At 64.4% G+C, this 17,695-nt stretch overlaps 1 protein-coding gene across 2 annotated transcripts; it reads right to left on the bottom strand.

Moving 5' to 3' along the window:
* Positions 1-8,773: 8,773 nt before the first annotated feature.
* On the bottom strand, positions 8,774-15,035 carry MYADM (myeloid associated differentiation marker). Of its 2 annotated transcripts, none has more exons than XM_044988609.1 (2): positions 14,885-15,035; positions 8,774-11,021 (listed from the first exon to the last, which is right to left on the bottom strand). In XM_044988609.1, exon 2 carries the CDS (start codon positions 11,004-11,006, stop codon positions 10,101-10,103), a length of 906 nt encoding a protein of 301 aa, XP_044844544.1. In that variant the 5' UTR covers positions 11,007-11,021; positions 14,885-15,035; the 3' UTR covers positions 8,774-10,100. The 2 variants fall into 2 exon arrangements, with proteins under 2 accessions (XP_044844544.1, XP_044844546.1); XM_044988611.1 differs by having other exon boundaries at positions 8,774-11,017; positions 14,847-14,993.
* Between the last annotated feature and the right edge of the window lie 2,660 nt (positions 15,036-17,695).

Genomic DNA, 17,695 nt, shown 5'->3' with positions numbered 1-17,695 from the left:
AGCCTGCGGAACTGACCGACACATGATCAGCATGGGCTCAGGGGCAGGGGAAAACTGGGCCCAGAGTGAGGTCTGGAAGGGGTGTGAGGGGTCCCTCTTCCCCCAGACGCATTAAGTGTGGGGGGAGTAGGGGGCCGGAGCAGCCTTTCCTTATGGGGAGTTATTCCTCCATTGCCCAGGTGGGGCATTTGGGATCTTCCTCCTTTCACTTTGACACAGCTACAGCTGACCACTGTCTGAGACCGAGGTAGATGGGCCCGTGGCTCTGGTCTGGGGGGCAGGGAGGGGGCGGGATACTGGGGTAGATGGGCCCGGGGGTCTGATCTGGGTGGCAGGGAGGGGGTGGGATACCGGGGTAGATGGGCCCGTGGCTCTGATCCAGGGGGCAGGGCATGAGATACCAGGGTAGATGGGCCTGTGACTCTGGTCTGGAAGGCAGAGAGGGGTGGGATACCAGGGTAGATGGGCCTGTGCTGTGGTCCAGAGGGCAGGGAGTGGGCAGGATACCAGTCAGCTCTGTGTTCTTGGGGAACCAGGGCGCAGTACCCAGCCTGTCTGACTCACGAAAGACATTCACCTCCCCCAGCCTCTGCTTGCCCCAAAGCCAATCACCCGACAGACTTACCAAAAGCAATGGAAAGGCCGTGGGAGACCCACCTAAACCCCTGGGACAAGGGAGACAGGATTCAGGAAACTCCCCTGGCCTCGTGCATGGGAGATGGGACAAGGAGGCATCTCCAGCAGCACAGCCTGGAGACCAGAGCTTCCGAAGCAAGAACCGCAGGGCACTCTGGGAAAAGCGAAGCCGGGAAGCAGTGCATGCTGGGGGATCTCTGCTCCAGGTGTCAATGAGCCCAGGCCTGCACACCCCCAGCTCAGCGGTGATCAGCCCAATTCTAGTAACGAATCCTTGATTGGGATCCAAAATGGTGAAGCTCCCTAATTGCACTGTGAGCTCCCTCCAAGGAACACGCCCATAGCCAGGCCCAGGACTGACCAGCTCCGGCTGTCTAGCCTGAACAAAACAACTGTGGGAATCTCCCTTGAGCCACCAAGTTACCCGCAAACACTAGCGTCTCCCTCGAGCCATTGATCTTGCCCTGCAAAAGCCCCTTCCCACGCTCAAGTCAGTGCTCTGATGCCCGGATCCACAATCTGCATCAGTTCCATCGGGACGTCATCTGCTCCTGACCGATCGTGCCGGGGGCTCTGCCCGTCTCCAGCCCTCCGCACCCTCAGCTCCCACCACCACCTGGGACCCCCGATGGATTCAAGCTTCCCGGAGTGGTGAGAACCCAGCTCTCGCTCGCGCTAGGTGTCACCTTCTGACCCTGACGGGTGTGACCAGTTCTAATTTCCTGAACCTTTTAGAATCACATTTAGGTTCGATGTGATATTATAACTGTTCTGTTTGTTTGGCTCCCCCGTGGTTATTACCTGGCAATAAATAACTTTCATGGTTAAGCTGGTTGCTTCTCGCTCTGCCCCCCACCCCACCCCTGTGAGTGTTTTTTGGCTTCTCCAGTCACCCTGCAGCGACGCTCCTCGTACCTAAGCTAAAGATCCCGGCAGCGTCCCAAAATCCTGGGGGGTTTGCTCATCACGTGGGTTCCTGCCAGAGCAACTGGGATGGGAAAGGGATGTGCTGAACCTGGGACATTTGAGGGTTGCAGCTTGGAAGTGCTGCTCCACCCAGTCTGCTGGGGTCAGCTTGGGAGTGCTGAGTAACCGGGGGGGTGAGTGGCTGGGCGGGTGTGTCCATCCGTCCGTCCCAAGTTCCGGGGCTGGAAGAACCCAGCCCAGGGGAACCGAGGCCCTGCAGGGTGGCTCCACTGGGAGGGGACTGGCAGCGGGGAGAAGTGGGTCTCCGTGTGAGAACGCAGGTGACACAAGCAGCGCAGTGATAGACGTGCAGAACCTCCCTCCTCCCCAAAGAGTAACTGTAATTAATGAGCAAACCCCAGAGTAACTGGCAAATTTGGTAACACCGTGGCTCTGCTCCGGGGGGCAGGGAGGGGGCAGGATACTGGGGTAGATGGGCCTATGGGGCTGATTGGGGGGCAGGGATGGGGCGGGATACTGGGGTAGATGGGCCCATGGGGCTGATGAGGGGGCAGGATATTGGGGTAGATGGGCCTGTGGGGCTGATGAGGGGGCAGGGAGGGGGCAGGATATTGGGGTAGATGGGCCCATGGGGCTGATCGGGGGGCAGGGAGGGGGCAGGATACTGGGGTAGATGGGCCCGTGGGGCTGATCAGGGGGTAGGGAGGGGGCGGGATACTGGGGTAGATGGGCCCATGGGGCTGATGAGGGGGCAGGATATTGGGGTAGATGGGCCCATGGGGTTGATCGGGGGGCAGGGAGGGGGCGGGATACTGGGGTAGATGGGCCTATGGGGCTGATTGGGGGGGCAGGAGGGGACGGGATACTGGGGTAGATGGGCCTGTGGGGCTGATCGGGGAGCAGGGAGGAGGCGGGATACTGGGGTAGATGGGCCCGTGGGGCTGATCAGGGGGTAGGGAGGGGGCGGGATACTGGGGTAGATGGGCCCATGGGGCTGATGAGGGGGCAGGATATTGGGGTAGATGGGCCCATGGGGCTGATCGGGGGGCAGGGAGGGGGCAGGATACTGGGGTAACTGGGCCCATGGGGCTGATTGGGAGCAGGGAGGGGGCGGGATACCGGGGTAGATGGGCCCGAGGGGGCAGGATACCAGGGTAGATGGGGGGGGGCAGGCTATGTCCTGTGCTCGAGGCTGCCCATGGCCCTGAGGGTTAATGATTAGAGGCTGGAGGGGAACAGGGGCCTTATCAGAAGTCCAGGGAACAGCTGCGGTGGGGACGGGGGAGGATTTCCCAACCCAGGGGGCTGGGGGAAGGGAAGTAGAACAAACAGCCCAGGAAGAGGTGGTTCCTATCAGCCCTTGGGGCCAGGAGGGGCGGCACCCCCCCCCCAGGGCAATGGGGAGCGTAACAGAGGAGCCCAGGGTGGAGATACTGTGGCACAGGAAGGGAAACTGAGGCAGAGAGAGGGGCAGCGACATGGCCAGTGTCATACAGCACAAGAATGCAAGAGCCGGGGATAGAACCCAGGAGTCCTGGCTCCCAGCCCCGCCCCCTCTAACCCATCAACCCCCCACTCCTCGCCAGGAGTCTCAGAGGCAGAGCTGAGGGGCGGGGGGGGGGGGGGGGAGCGAAGGGGTTGCCGGGGGCCGCTGTTTTCTGTTGGTCTCACACCAGCCAGCAGGTGTCGCTGCAGCCCCAGCGTTTCAGCCGCTTCCACACTAAGGAGGGGGCTGCAGCCGGGGCAGGGCCAGATTAACCTTTTGTGGGCTGCTGGCACCAAACATATTTGTGGGGCCCCCGTGGGGACAATGGGGCATGGCGTGGGGGGGTCGGTGCCCAGAGGCCGGCCGGGGGCAATGGAGCATGGGGGGGTCAGTCCCCGGAGCGAGGGGCTGGCCGGGGGTGATGGGGCATGGGGGAGGTCGGTCCTGAGAGCAAGGGGCTGGCTGGGGGCAATGGGGCATGGGGGGTCAGTCCCGGGAGAGAGGGGCCGGCTGGGGGCGGTGGGGCATGGGGGGGTCGGTCCCCAGAGGGAGGGGCTGGCTGGGGGTGATGGGGCTTGGGGAGGTCGGTCCCTGGAGAGAGGGGCCGGCTGGGGGTGATGGGGCATGGGGGGGGTCAGACCCTGGAGACAGGGGCCGGCTGGGGGCTATGGGGCATGGGAGGGTCGATCCCCGGAGCGAGGGGCCAGCCGGGGGTGATGGGGCATGGGGAGGTCGGTCCCGGGAGAGAGGGGCTGGCAGGGGGAGATGGGGCTTGGGGAGGTCGGTCCCTGGAGAGAGGGGCGAGCTGGGGGTGATGGTGCATGGGGGGGTCAGTCCCTGGAGAGAGGGGCCAGCTGGGGGTGATGGGGCATGGGGGGGTCAGTGCCCAGAGGCCGGCCGGGGGCAATGGAGCATGGGGGGGTCAGTCCCCGGAGCGAGGGGCTGGCCGGGTGTGATGGGGCATGGGGGAGGTCGGTCCCCAGAGCAAGGGGCTGGCTGGGGGCGATGGGGCATGGGGGGTCAGTCCCTGGAGAGAGGGGCCGGCTGGGGGCGGTGGGGCATGGGGGGGTCGGTCCCTGGAGAGAGGGGCCGGCTGGGGGTGATGGGGCTTGGGGAGGTCGGTCCCTGGAGAGAGGGGCCGGCTGGGGGTGATGGGGCATGGGGGGGGTCAGTCCCTGGAGAGAGGGGCCAGCTGGGGGTGATGGGGCATGGGAGGGGGGTCAGTCCCTGGAGAGAGGGGCTGGCTGGGGGCGATGGGGCATGGGGGGTCAGTCCCTGGAGAGAGGGGCCGGCTGGGGGCGGTGGGGCATGGGGGGGTCGGTCCCTGGAGAGAGGGGCCGGCTGGGGGTGATGGGGCTTGGGGAGGTCGGTCCCTGGAGAGAGGGGCCGGCTGGGGGTGATGGGGCATGGGGGGGGTCAGTCCCTGGAGAGAGGGGCCGGCTGGGGGCTATGGGGCATGGGAGGGTCGGTCCCCGGAGCGAGGGGCCAGCGGGGGGTGATGGGGCATGGGGGAGGTCGGTCCCCAGAGCAAGGGGCCAGCTGGGGGCAATGGGGCATGGGGGGGTCGGTCCCCAGAGGGAGGGGCCGGCTGGGGGTGATGAGGCATGGGGGGGTCGGTCCCTGGAGGGAGGGGCCGGCTGGGGGTGATGGGGCTTGGGGGGATCAGTCCCTGGAAAGAGGGGCCGGCTGGGAGCGATGGGGCATGGGAGGGGGGTCAGTCCCTGGAGAGAGGGGCCGGCTGGGGGTGATGGGGCATGGGGGGGTCAGTCCCTGGAGAGAGGGGCCGGCTGGGAGCAATGGGGCAGGGGGGGTCAGTCCCTGGAGAGAGGGGCCGGCTGGGGGCTATGGGGCATGGGAGGGGGGTCAGTCCCCGGAGCGAGGGGCCAGCCGGGGGTGATGGGGCATAGGAGGGGGGTCAGTCCCTGGAGAGAGGGGCCGGCTGGGGGTGATGGGGCATGGGAGGGGGGGCAGTCCCTGGAGAGAGGGGCCAGCTGGGAGCGATGGGGCATGGGGGGGTCAGTCCCTGGAGAGAGGGGCCGGCTGGGGGTGATGGGGCATGGGGGGGTCAGTCCCTGGAGAGAGGGGCCGGCTGGGGGTGATGGGGCATGGGGGGGTCAGTCCCTGGAGAGAGGGGCCGGCTGGGGGCTATGGGGCATGGGAGGGGGGTCAGTCCCTGGAGAGAGGGGCCGGCTGGGAGCCATGGGGCCTGACATGGCAGGGGTGGCCCCCTTCTGCCCAGCCCAGCGCAGGGCACGATTTACAAACCAGTGATTGGCAGATGCACAGTGGCCTGCCCGGCCCTGTGCTGCCAATATGCCCGTTCCCCTCTGGGGCAGGCCCATGCCGTGCCACACAGCCCCCCTGCCCAACACTGGAACACCCCCCCCCGATTCCAGAGCCGCCCCAGGCCCTCCCACAAATGCACAGCGCCCTGCCCACCTCCACCCCTGCCCACAGCCCCACCACAACTGCCCAGCACCCCCCACAGACCCCCCCAACTCCCTAGTGCCCCCCCACACAGAGATCTTCCCCACCCCCTCACAGCTCACCCCCCTCCCTGACTTCCCAGAGACCCACTCCCCACACCCTGTCTCCAGGCTGCACTCACAGAACCTGCTGTGTGGGGGAGGTGGATGGGGGGGGTAAAGAGAGGGATAGAGAGGTGTGGGCAGGGATGGAGGAAGGGCTGGGTAAAGGGAGGGATGGAGGAAGGGGTGCTAGGGGAGGGATGGAGGGGCAGGTAAAGGCAGAGATGGAGAGGTAGGTAAAGGGATGGATGGAGGGGTGTGGGTGGAGGGATGGAAAAAAGGGTGGGGGAGGAATGGAGGGGTGGGGGCAGGGATGGAGGAAGGGCTGGGTAAAGGGAGGGATGAAGGGGTGTGGGGGAGGAAGGGAGGAAGGGTTTTGTAGGAGGGATGGAGGGGTGGGTAAAGGGAGGGATGGAGGAGTGTGGGGGAGGAATGGAGGAAGGGCTGGGTAAAGGGAGGGATGAAGGGGTGTGGGGGAGGAATGGAGGAAGGGTTTTGTAGGAGGGATGGAGGGGTGGGTAAAGGGAGGGATGGAGGGGTGTGGGGGAGGGATGGAGGAAGGGGTTTTGTAGGAGGGATGAAGGGGTGTGGGGGAGAGGGATGGAAGGGTGTGGGGGAGGGATAGAAGAAGGGCTGGGTAAAGGGACAGGTGGGGGTGGGGAGATGGATAGGGTCGTGGGTAAGGGGAGGGATGGAGGGGTTGGGGGGAGAGGGGGACTACCGGGGGGGGGGACGATGGCTGGGTGATGCCCCAGTGCATGCTGGGCCGGGGCAGTGTGGGGTGCGCTGCTCGCTGTGGGGCACCCCAAGTAGGTCCCGTTCCACCCCAGCTTTGGGCGGGTGAAGGTGCCTGCCGAGAATAGCTGGTCCCTGACTCACAGGCGGACGCACCCCCCTCCCCCTCCCCCCGGGACCAATAAACCTCCCTTTCCTGAGAACAGATTGACTCATCCAGGCTAAAAACAGTTGGGGGGGGGGCTGGGACTGGGAGCCAGGACTCCTGGGTTCTTGCCTCGGCTCGGGGAGTGGTGCCTAGTGGTTAGATTGGGGGGGGTGCTGGGAGCCAGGACTCCTGGGTTCTCTCCTCAGCTCTGAGAGGCTTCTTGGCCCAGAATCAAGGTTCCCACATCCTACGTCTGGTCAGGAACCCCACTGCGCTCCCTCCGCCAGCCCCCGAGGCCGAGCAGGGCTCCAGCCGCATTCCTCAGCGCAACCTGTAAAGACAGAACCGCTCCAGCCCACCCCAAGGCCCAGGCCTTGCCCATCGCACGTACCCGTCCTGGGGGAGAGGCTGACCCAGGCCAAAGGTCCTGCCCTGGCCCTGGCCCTGGCCCGGCTAACTGGCCCGCTGGCCCTCGCACCTGAGAGGCTGGTTGCGTGTTCAGAGCCAGGCCCAGCCTCCTGGTCGGGGTCCGTATCGAACCTTCGCGCCCTGCCCACGTCGGCCGGCCCTTGCTCTAGACTTGAGGGGCTTAACGAGTGTCGCTTGTTACCACACACGCCGGTTGGTTGCCAAGGCAGCTTCGGGCTTAAGCGACCCCAGAACCTGGTATCACCCCCCCCTTGAGCCCACTGGTCCCAGTGCCCCAAAACTCAGGGTGGCTGCCGGGCCATTAGGCCTCAAAGCTTTACATGAACCGTTTACGCCCGTGCCTTATGCTAATGCTGCACCAAATCAAATGCACCGCTAGCGGGATGGGCTACAGGTCTAGTGGTTAGAGCGGGGGGGAGGTGGGGGGGGCTGGGAGCCAGGACTCCTGGGTTCCATCCCTGGCTCTGGGAGGGGAGTAGGGTCTAGTGGTTAGGGGAGGGGAAGCTGGGAGCCAGGACTCCTGGGTCCCATCTCTGGCTCTGGAGGGGAGTGGGGTCTAGTGGTTAGGGCGGGGGGGGGGGTCTGGGGGCCAAGACTCCGGGGTCCCATCCCTGGCTCTGGAGGGGAGTGGGGTCTAGTGGTTAGGGCGGGGGGGGTCTGGGGGCCAGGACTCCTGGGTTCTATCCCTGGCTCTGAGAGGGGAGTGGGGTCTAGTGGTTAGGGCAGGGGGGTCTGGGAGGCAGGACTCCTGAGTCCCATCCCTGGCTCTGGAGGGGAGTGGGGTCTAGTGGTTAAGGCAGAGGGGGCTGGGAGCCAGGACTCCTGGGTTCTCCCCTTGATGCTCTCCCCTGACTGTGGAGGACAGGGCTGGCAGGGGAGGAGAGTGCAGGAAGGGGTTAACACTAGCCAGACAGCAGCGCCTCCCCGTCACTCCTTCCCAGCCCAGACAGGGCTGTTTGTAGGAATCACCTCATTCCAGGCCAGCCTTGCCCAGCCCCTTCTGGCACCAGCCCCCGGAGCCAGCTCCTCCCCGCGCTGGAAAACAGAGCCCCCCAGCTATACATAGCAATGACCTCACCCGGCACGCGGCCACCTCTGGGGTGGGGCGCGGGGGCTGGGTATAGGGGGACCCCTCTCTCGGTGCTGGGACTCAGCCACCTCTGGGGTGGGGTGCAGGGGCTGGGTATATGCAGACCCCTTGTCCAGGGCTGAGATGCAGCCGTCTCTGGGGTGGGGCCGTCCCAGGGTGGTGACGAGTTGCCAGCGCGGGAGATGGTGACATATCCTCTCTCTGGGTCTTTCCCCGGCCCATCCCTACGCAACAACAGCTGCGTTCAGAGGAGCTCTGAGCTGGAATTTCCACTGGGCCGGACCCGTCCCTTCTCCACGCCCAGCCTCAGCCGCAGCCTCTGCAGAGAAACAAGCCTTTCACGGCCGGGGGTTGCCCCACATGGCTCCTCCTCCATGTTCACCCCACCAGCCAGCCTGCCCCCCAACTCTTGGGTGGGATCAAAGCCAGCGCTCCCTGGAGGGGAAAGGCCCCATGCCCCATTCCCTGCCCCCCTGAGCCAGCCAGACCCTGCTCTGGGGCCAGATGGGAGCTGGCGCCCCCTAGAGGGGACAGGCCCCATGCCCCATTCCCCACCCCCCTGAGCCAGCCAGTCCCTGCCCTGGGGCCAGATGGGAGCTGGCGCCCCCTAGAGGGGACAGGCCCCATGCCCCACCCCCCTGAGCCAGCCAGTCCCTGCCCTGGGGCCGGATGGGAGCCAGCGCCCCCTAGAGGGGAAAGGCCCCAGGCCCCATTCTCTGCCCTCCCTGAGCCATTTTCCCTTGTTCATCTTCCTGCCCTAAGCTCTAAATAGGAGACACGAAAAACACAGAAAGTATCTTTCAGTCATTTATTGGTTTTCTCTCTATATATTTATACAAATCTAACCCACCTCCTGTAATTTGCTACGTCAATGGTGACACCAACACTTGCAGCGAGGACCATAATACTTTTTGTCTGCGTTTATACCAGTGTAAAAAATAGATGTATAAAAAAAAACCAGATGAATGATACAAAAAGAGAGACTGGACAGATGTAAGCAGCTAGCTACATTCTAGCACTGTGAGGCACAGGTCTGGCGACATCACCTTTAAGATAATGGCCGCCAGGACTATTTAAACCCCCTGGATAAATATTCAAGAACCAAGCAAATGGGGTTTGGGGTGGGGGTTTTTTTTGGCTTTTTTGCTGCTTTTAAATTTCCAGCTAGAGGGCTGATTCTGTGATTTACCTTTAAGGCTCCAACAGGCAAGGGTTTTGGACCTCCAGACAAATATTTTCATTAAAGGCTGCGTGCTGTTTAACCACTAGTGGCTTTTTCTTAGGAAGGTGCAGAGTGCACCCATTACCTTTAAGACACCGGCAGGCAAGCATTTTTAATCACTAGACAAATATTTCCATTAAAGGGGAGTTGTCACCTCTTTCCTGCCCTCCCCCCCGTTCCTCCCCCCACTTCTTCTGGGATTGGAGGTGTTGGGTTAAAAGGCCCCAGTGTCACTGGGCCCTGCCCACCAGGCCACTAATTTTTCATCCGCCGCAGCTCCCGCTGGAGAAAAGGCACAGAATGGCCCATGGTCAGCCATGATTCCTCCCCCACTCCCACCCCCAGCCACCGTCAAAGGGGTTCTTAAAGGGCCGGGCTAAGGCAAAAAGAATAACATTGTTATTACAAGGGAGTGGGTACGCCTGGACGGGGAGTGCTGGGGAGGAGGGGGGGTGGGAAGAAGGAAAAAGAATGAAAGCAAGAAAACGAGAGTAAAAGAACAAAAGACCAAGTGAAAGAAAAGAAAGTGAGAGAGAGCTCCAAGAAAAGGAGGAATAAATGAGAACGACCGAAAGAGAGAGAAAGAAAATAAATGAATAAATACACGACAGGAAAAAAAGGAAACGAATAAATGAATGAATGAGAGGAAAGCAAGAGAGCAAAGAATAAATAAGAAAGACAAAGAGAGGGATAAAGGAAAAGAATGAATGAAAGATAAAGACAGTAAATGAAATAGAAAAAGAAAGAAAGAAAGACAAGAAATGAGAGAGAAAAAGGATGCAAGAAGAAGGAAAGAAAAGAAGAGAAATGAATGAGAGAACAAGACAGACAGATGAGATCCGGAGAACCCGGTGGGAGCCCAGCCCTTACCCCCAGCCGGCCCAGCAGCCCCGGCGCGGCTAGGCCTGGATGAAGATGAGCCGGGCAGAGTACACCAGGTCGGCCAGGTAGACCAGCAGGTTGATGGCCGTCAGCACGGCGATGGCCACCAACTTATCCCAGTCGCAGAAGCTTCTGTCGCTGCAGTAGGAGGGCCGGCGCGGCTGGCCACCCTGCTTCTTGTCGAATTTGTAGATGGGCCAGATGACGGTGGCCGTGGCGTACATGAGCACGGCCAGCAGCGTGTAGCCACTGAGGAACTTATTGAAGGCACAGGGCAGCCAGCCGGTGCACTCCCCGATGCACAGCACGATGACCACCAGCGAGAGGATGAAGCAGATGCAGTAGACAGCCAGGCACCACTTCAGCCCCTCGTGGTTGTCGTAGGAGACCGGGTCGCTGATGAAGACAAAGATGATGCAGGCCACGAAGGTCTCTACCACCTTCAGCAGCCCGGGCACGGAGGCCATGTAGCCCGTCACCTCGCCTGGCCTGGCCCGGGTCATGGTCACCTCCACCGAGTAGGCCAGGCAGGTGAGGCAGGAGAAGACGGTGGCAGCGATGCGGTAGTCCTTGGTTTTGCCATAGGCGGCATTGTGCTGGATGTGGGTGACCGGGTAGATGATGGAGGCCGAGAGGCACATGAGGGTGGCGTACATGGCGAAGGTGATGGGGAAGTTCTTCCAGGAGACGGGTATGCGGTGCTGGAGCCCGACGAACTCCACCAGCAGCACCAGCAGCGTCATGGCAAAGCAGAAGCACCAGCAGAACATGCACCAGTCACCGTTACGGCCAACCCAGCCCCCCTGGTGCACCACCAGGCTGAAGGTGACGCAGGCGAAAAGCGCCTCCAGCAGGCGGACGATGCCCAGCTGCGAGGTCAGAGCCTGCGTGTTGCCCACGGACTTGACGCGCTGGATCGGCATGGTGGGGTCACCTGGGGAGGAGGAGAGTCAGGGCGCGGGACAGGAATCTGGCATGTGCACAGAGCCGGGCAATCTCCATCCACTCCAGCAGGGGGCAGCTGGGACGGACGGACAGACACACACTCTCTCTAAGGCGGCTGTTCCAGTGCCTCTGGTCCGAGGCAGACACCCCATCCCCACTCACCGGCAGGGCCCAGCCGAGCTGACCGTGGGGTTCCTGACCCCAGTGCCCTGTGGGTAGCGCCAGGCTGAAAAACTTGGGGAAAGGGGTCTGGGAGCCAGGACTCCTGGGTTCTCTCCCCTGCTCTGAGAGGGAATGGGGGGCAGTGGTTAGAGCGGGGGGGGGGGGGAGGAGGCTGGGAGCCAGGACTCCTGGGTTCTCTCCCTGGCTCTGAGAGGGGAGTGGGCTCTAGTGGTTACAGCGGGAGGGGGTGGGAATCAGGACTCCTGGGTTCTCTCCCTGGCTCTGAGAGGGGAGTGGGGGCTAGTGGTGAGAGCACGGGGCGGTGGGAGTGTGCATCTCTGGAGCATGAATTGGGTGGGGAGGAGAAAGGGAGATGGAGGAAGAGAGGGAAGGAGTGACGGAGGGCTCTGGGCTGGGACAGAAAGATGGGAGCATGATGGGGGCCCCCTGAGGCTGCATGGCAGAGAGGGGGATGGGTCTAAGCTGTGCCGGGGGCACTGCCGGGTATAGGGCAAATTCACAGAGGGAAAGATTCCCCCGACCGGTCCTGGGAGCCAGTGCCGCCCCCCCTGGCCCCACCCATGTCATGGGAGCCACCGCCCCTCCCCTCCAGCCCTGCCCTGGGTCCTGGGAGCCAGCACTCCCCCCTCCCCCCACACCATCTTGGGAGCCAGTGTCCCTCCCTCTGGCCCCACCCAGTGTCCTGAGAGCCAGCACCTACCTACTCCCCCTCCGGCCCCGCCAGGGTCCTGAGAGCCAGGGGACCCCCCCTCCGGCCCCGCCCGGGTCCTGAGAGCCAGGGCGCCCCCCCTCCGGCCCCGCCCGGGTCCTGGGAGCCACCGTCCCCCCCTCCGGCCCCGCCCAGGTCCTGGGAGCGACTGTCCCCCCTCCGGCCCCGCCCAGGTCCTGGGAGCCAGGGCGCCCCCCCCTCCGGCCCCGCCCGGGTCCTGGGAGCCAGGGCGCCCCCCCCTCCGGCCCCGCCCGGGTCCTGAGATCCAAGGCCCCCCCCTGCGGCCCCACCCAGTGTCCTGAGGGCCAGCACCTCCCCCTTCGGCCCTGTCTGGATCCTGGGAGCCAGGGCCCCCTCCCGTCAACTCTAACAGCTGGAACTGCTCAGCCAGGCCCCGAAATATCCTGTCATGGAGCGGGGGGGGGGGGGGGAGGGGGTGGGGGGGGAAAGATACACATAGGTCCCTCCCCCAAACCAAGTGGTCAGACGGCTGCTCCCCAATATGTCCCGCTGCTCCCCATTGCCACCCAAAGCTGCCCCTGCTCCCTCCCCACCCAGCTTCCACCCACTGCCCCCCTGCCCCACTCCCCCTGCTCGCTTGGATGTGGGGGTGAAAGGGTTTCAGCCCCTGGGGCAGGCCAGGAACCTTCAGATTGAACTGGGGGGGGTTAAAGGGCCACACATGGTTTATGAAGGGGGGGGCAGGGAGGAGTGAGAGCAGGAGGCTGGGAGGGAGACCTGTTCCCATACCCCAGTCCTGGGGTCCCCCCACAGCGGAGCAGTGGGCCCAGCCTGATGGTAGGGGAGGAGGGTCTAGTGGTTAGAGTGGGGGTGGGGGCAGGGGGGGGGAGCGCTGGGAGCCAGGACTCCTGGGTTCTACCCCCGACACACTGCACCCTTTGCACCACTCCTGCCCCGCTGCCTGCCTCAGTTTCCCCACCTCTGAGGAGCGGAGGGGCTGGGAGAACCAATCACTCAATCAAGTTAATTGGACACTGACAGCCGGGGTGAGGGTGATGGTGAAGGCGGTTAATGGCTCCAGTAGGAGCCATGTCACTTCCTCTCGATCCCTCCCTCGCACAGATCCGCTATGTCGGTGCCTGTCAGGCGGGAGGGGTGGCTGGAAACTCGCCCCGCCCCGGCCCTGCCCATGACGCTGGGGGCCAGACACTGGATCCTGCTTTTTCCTGGGAAGAAACTGAGAAACTGGGCCGGGAGCCCTGCTCCTCCCTGACCATGGAACCCAGGAGTCCTGGCTCCCAGCCCCCGCAGCCAACCCACTAGACCAGTGCTTGCCTGTCTCAGAGCGGCTCCCTTGGTCTCTCGGGTAGTGCTGGGCTGGGGGCCAGAGAGGAGGGGCAAAGGGAGGGGGAGGAAGGGCAGTGGGGTTGGGGGGGGGGGCAGCCTGCAAGCCACTGCCCTTATAAGGCCTAGAGAAAACCCAACCCCAGCATGTTATTTTCCACCTCACTTCGGCATTTCAGGGCCTTGGGCACAGGCCTGAAACAAGGCTGGGCTTCCCCAGCAGGCCAGCGAGCGCAGCAGGATGCCTGGGTTCTGTCCTGCCTCTGTGCAGGCAGTGGGGTCTAGTGGTTAGAGCGGGGGCTGGGAGCCAGGACTCCTAGGTCCATTCCTCGGCTCTGCTACTGCTTTGCTGGGCTACCTGGGGCAAGCCACTACCCGGCTCTGTGCCTCTATTTCCCCAGCAGTGAAACGGGGCTCACCACCCCGAGCCCTCTGAGTGAGGTCTGCGGGCACCAGGCAGCAGATCCCCATAGTGCCACCAGCCTGGACGAAAGCCCCCCCACCCCTCCCCTTCGCCAACACTTCGATTCACGCCTCCCTGGGCAGGTCTCGGCTTTCGCTGGCAGAACCCACGGCCCAGACAACCCTGCTGATGCCAGGGCCCCACCCATTCTAACCACTAGCCCACACTTCTCCCTCCCTAGCCCGCAGAACCCGCCAGGAGGGGCTCCTGCATTGCCATGTTGTGTGACCTCCCTCCCACCCCACCAGGGGCAGTTCTGAGCCCTCCCTGTAGGGGGCAGCGGGACAGACGGACACGCCCCACCAGCCCGCCACCCCCTGCAGGGCTCACCCGCCAGTGGGACAGACAGACGGACACTGCCTGGTAAACTCCTTCCCCCAGCCGTGACCCCCCCATGTCACTCAAGGGGCTGAGAGGTCAGGGGATAAATTATATGGGGTCACAGTCATCCCCCCCACAATCCCCTCTTCTAGGGGGCTGAGATTTTACAGCTCCCTCCTTTTTGTGGGGTAACCCCCCCCGGCCAAATATTTACCCCAGTGATGGGCCAAAATTCCTATGGGGGGGATATGTTAAGAGGCATGGGGGAAGTGTCCTGTGGTGGGGTTTTTGGGTGGGGACACAGGGGTGGCCCCACAAATGCTGCACCCCGGATTTGACAGTCCCCCCCAGATCTCAGTGCAGCCAGGGTGTGGCTGGACCTTGAGCTGTCCAAAATATCCTGCCATCCACAGGGGCATGGCAACCCCCCAGAGGGACCAATCCCCCCACAGCCCCTAGAGGGGCTGCCCCCCAGCCCCAAATCACAATGGACCCCTCCAATCCACCAGAGCACCGAGTCACCCCACAGGCTGCAGCCCCCCCACATGCTCCACTCACCCCCCACTAACCCCCCCAGAAATCCTCCCAAGCCACACACCCCTCATCCTCCCCACACACACCCCCAAAACGGTGATACCCCCAACCCCCACATTGTGCTGGGTCCCCCAAAAAGTTCCGCTCCCCCCCCAAAAAATAACCCCTCGGTTCCGATCCAAGCCCCACACAGAGTCTGACCCCCCCACGCCGCTCGCAGAGCTGGGGGTCCCCCAGACACGTTTCCATTGCGCTCTAGGGTGCTGCGCAGGAAGCGGGGGGCGCATGGAGCAGGGTATTTACCTGGCTGGGGGGCCCGGAGAGGCGGCTGGGGGGTGGCGCTGGGGGCCCGGAGAGGCGGCTGGGGGGCTGGAGTGGATCTGGGGCGCTGGTTGCTCCGCTGCGCGCTAGCTGCAGAGATTTGGAAGCGCGCGGCTGGGCGCGGCAGGGGGGGTCTCTCCGCTCAGGGCGGAAAAGGCGGGGGGGTCAGACACCCCGCCCAGCCGGGATAGCGGCGTCCACGTGCCAACCCGGGGGAGGGTGGGGCAGCGTGTGTGTCCCCGCCCCTCCCCTTCCCGCCCTACAGGCAGAGACGGGACTCCAGGGCAGGGACTAGGGACATAACCCCCTGCCCGTGTCCCCCGACTCCCCCCCATGTACCCCCACTTCCCCTCGCCCCGGCAGACACCCTAGAGCTCCCCAGCGCCATGCACACAGCCCCCCAACCCCCAGAGCTCCCATCCCCCCATGCACACAGCTCCTGCAACCCCCAGAGCTCCCACCCCCCCATGCACACAGCTCCTGCAACCCCCAAAGCTTCCATCCTCCCATGCACACAGCCCCCCCATCCCCCAGAGCTCCCACCCCCCCATGCGCAGAGCCCCCCATCCCCCAGAGCTCCCACCCCCCCCATGCACCATAGCTCCCACCCCCATGAACTCAGCCTCCTCTTGCCCCAGAGCTCCCACCCCACCATGCACACAGCTCCCCAACCCCCAGAGCTCCCACCCCCCATGCACACAGCTCCTGCAACCCCCAGAGCTCCCACCCCCCATGCACACAGCTCCTGCAACCCCCAAAGCTTCCATCCGCCCATGCACACAGCCCCCTCCATCCCCCAGAGCTCCCCCATGCACCAGAGCTCCCACCCCCATGCACACAGCCTCCTCATGCCCCAGAGCTCCCACCCCCCCATGCACACAGCCCCCAATCCCCCAGAGCTCCCACCCCCCATGCACACAGCCCCCAGAGCTCCACACCCAGGGGCAGGATACCAGGGTGGACTGGCCCTGGGAGGGGAGCGGGGATCTGAGGGGCAGGATACCAGGATGGATGAGCCCTTGGGGCAGATCTGAGAGGCAGGATACAGGAGTGGATGGGCCCCAGGGGTGGATCCGAGGGGCAGGACGCCGGGGTGGATGGGCCCCTGGGGTGGATCCGAGGGGCAGGACGCTGGGGTGGATGGGCCCCGGGGGCGGATCCGACGGGCAGGACACCGGGTGGATGGGCCCCGGGGGCGGATCCCAGGGGCAGGACGCCGGGTGGATGGGCCCCTGGGGTGGATCCGAGGGGCAGGACACTGGGGTGGATGGGTCCCGGGGGTGGATCCGAGGGGCAGGACACTGGGGTGGATGGGCTCCCGGGGTGGATCCCAGGAGCAGGACACCGGGGTGGATGGGCCCCTGGGGTGGATCCGAGGGGCAGGACACCGGGTGGATGGGCCCCTGGGGTGGATCCGAGGGGCAGGACGCCGAGGTGGATGGGCCCCTGGGGTGGATCCGAGGGGCAGGACGCCGAGGTGGATGGGCCCCTGGGGTGGATCCGAGGGGCAGGACACCGGGGTGGATGGGCCCCTGGGGTGGATCCCAGGAGCAGGACACCGGGGTGGATGGGCCCCTGGGGTGGATCCGAGGGGCAGGACGCCGGGGTGGATGGGCCCCTGGGGTGGATCCGAGGGGTAGGACACCGGGGTGGATGGGCCCCTGGGGTGGATCCGAGGGGCAGGACGCCGGGGTGGATGGGCCCCTGGGGTGGATCCGAGGGGCAGGACACCGGGGTGGATGGGCCCCTGGGGTGGATCCGAGGGGCAGGACGCTGGGGTGGATGGGCCCCGGGGGCGGATCCGAGGGGCAGGACACCGGGTGGATGGGCCCCTGGGGTGGATCTGGGGCAGAGAGGGGAAAAGGAAGTGAGCCGGGGAGGGTGCAGAGCAGGGCCGGACGCCGCGGGAGGGTTGTTACGGGTGTTGCTCAGAGAACAAAGGTGTTTCCTGTGATTGCGGTAACTGTCACATCACTTCTGCACCGGGTGCCCCAGCCGAGGACTCCTGCGCTGCGAGCTTCCTCCCAGCAGTGCCCCACGGGCTGTGGCTGTGTTTGGGGGGACTGTTTTTGGTTTCCATGGTGACGGGAGTGGGGCTGGGGGAGGGGCTCCCGGTGCACACCGCTGCATTGCACATCTGGCCCAGCTTGTGTCACCAGCGGGCGGGGCAGGGGGACAGCAGCGCCCCTCCCCCAAGACGGGGCTGTCCCACAGGAGGCCCCGCCCCTCCAGGATCTCAATATTTGGTTGCCCAGACAACCCTGGTGCCGCCCCCAACTTCCATCATCTGGCACAAGGGCTCTCAAACGTCATCGCCCCCCGACCCGCTTCTCACAACAGAAATTACAGCACCTGACACCAGCCCTGCCGACCCCATTACAACGGGGTCGTGACCCACAGTTTGATAACACCCCTCCTGACCCCTATCGGCCCCTCTCCCTGCCAGTGTGGCAGAGGGGAGCAGGGTCTAGTGGTTAGAGCGGGGGGGGGGGGCTGGGAGCCAGGACTCCTGGGTTCTCTCCCTAGCTCTGGGGAGGGAGTGGGGCCTAGTGGTTAGAGCACAGCGGGGCTGGGAGCCAGGACTCCTAGGTTCTCTCCCCGGCTCTGTGAGGGGAGTGGGGCCTAGTGGTTAGAGCAGAGAGGGCTGGGAGCCAGGACTCCTGGGTTCTCTCCCTGGCTCTGGGAGGGGAGTGGGGCCTAGTGGTTATATCAGAGGGGGCTGGGAGCCAGGACTTCTGGGTTCTCTCCCCACCCCTGGGAGGGGAGTGGGTTAGAGCAGGAGCCTGGGAGCCGACAGAGCGCTCTGCGCTGCCTTTTAGCTCTGCAAGCCA

The sequence above is a fragment of the Mauremys mutica genome, chromosome 15 (assembly GCF_020497125.1).
Source record: "Mauremys mutica isolate MM-2020 ecotype Southern chromosome 15, ASM2049712v1, whole genome shotgun sequence".
NCBI classification, from domain to species: domain Eukaryota; kingdom Metazoa; phylum Chordata; order Testudines; family Geoemydidae; genus Mauremys; species Mauremys mutica.
Note: the sequence above shows the minus strand (reverse complement) of the source record. Positions and strands in the feature narration are given on the sequence as shown.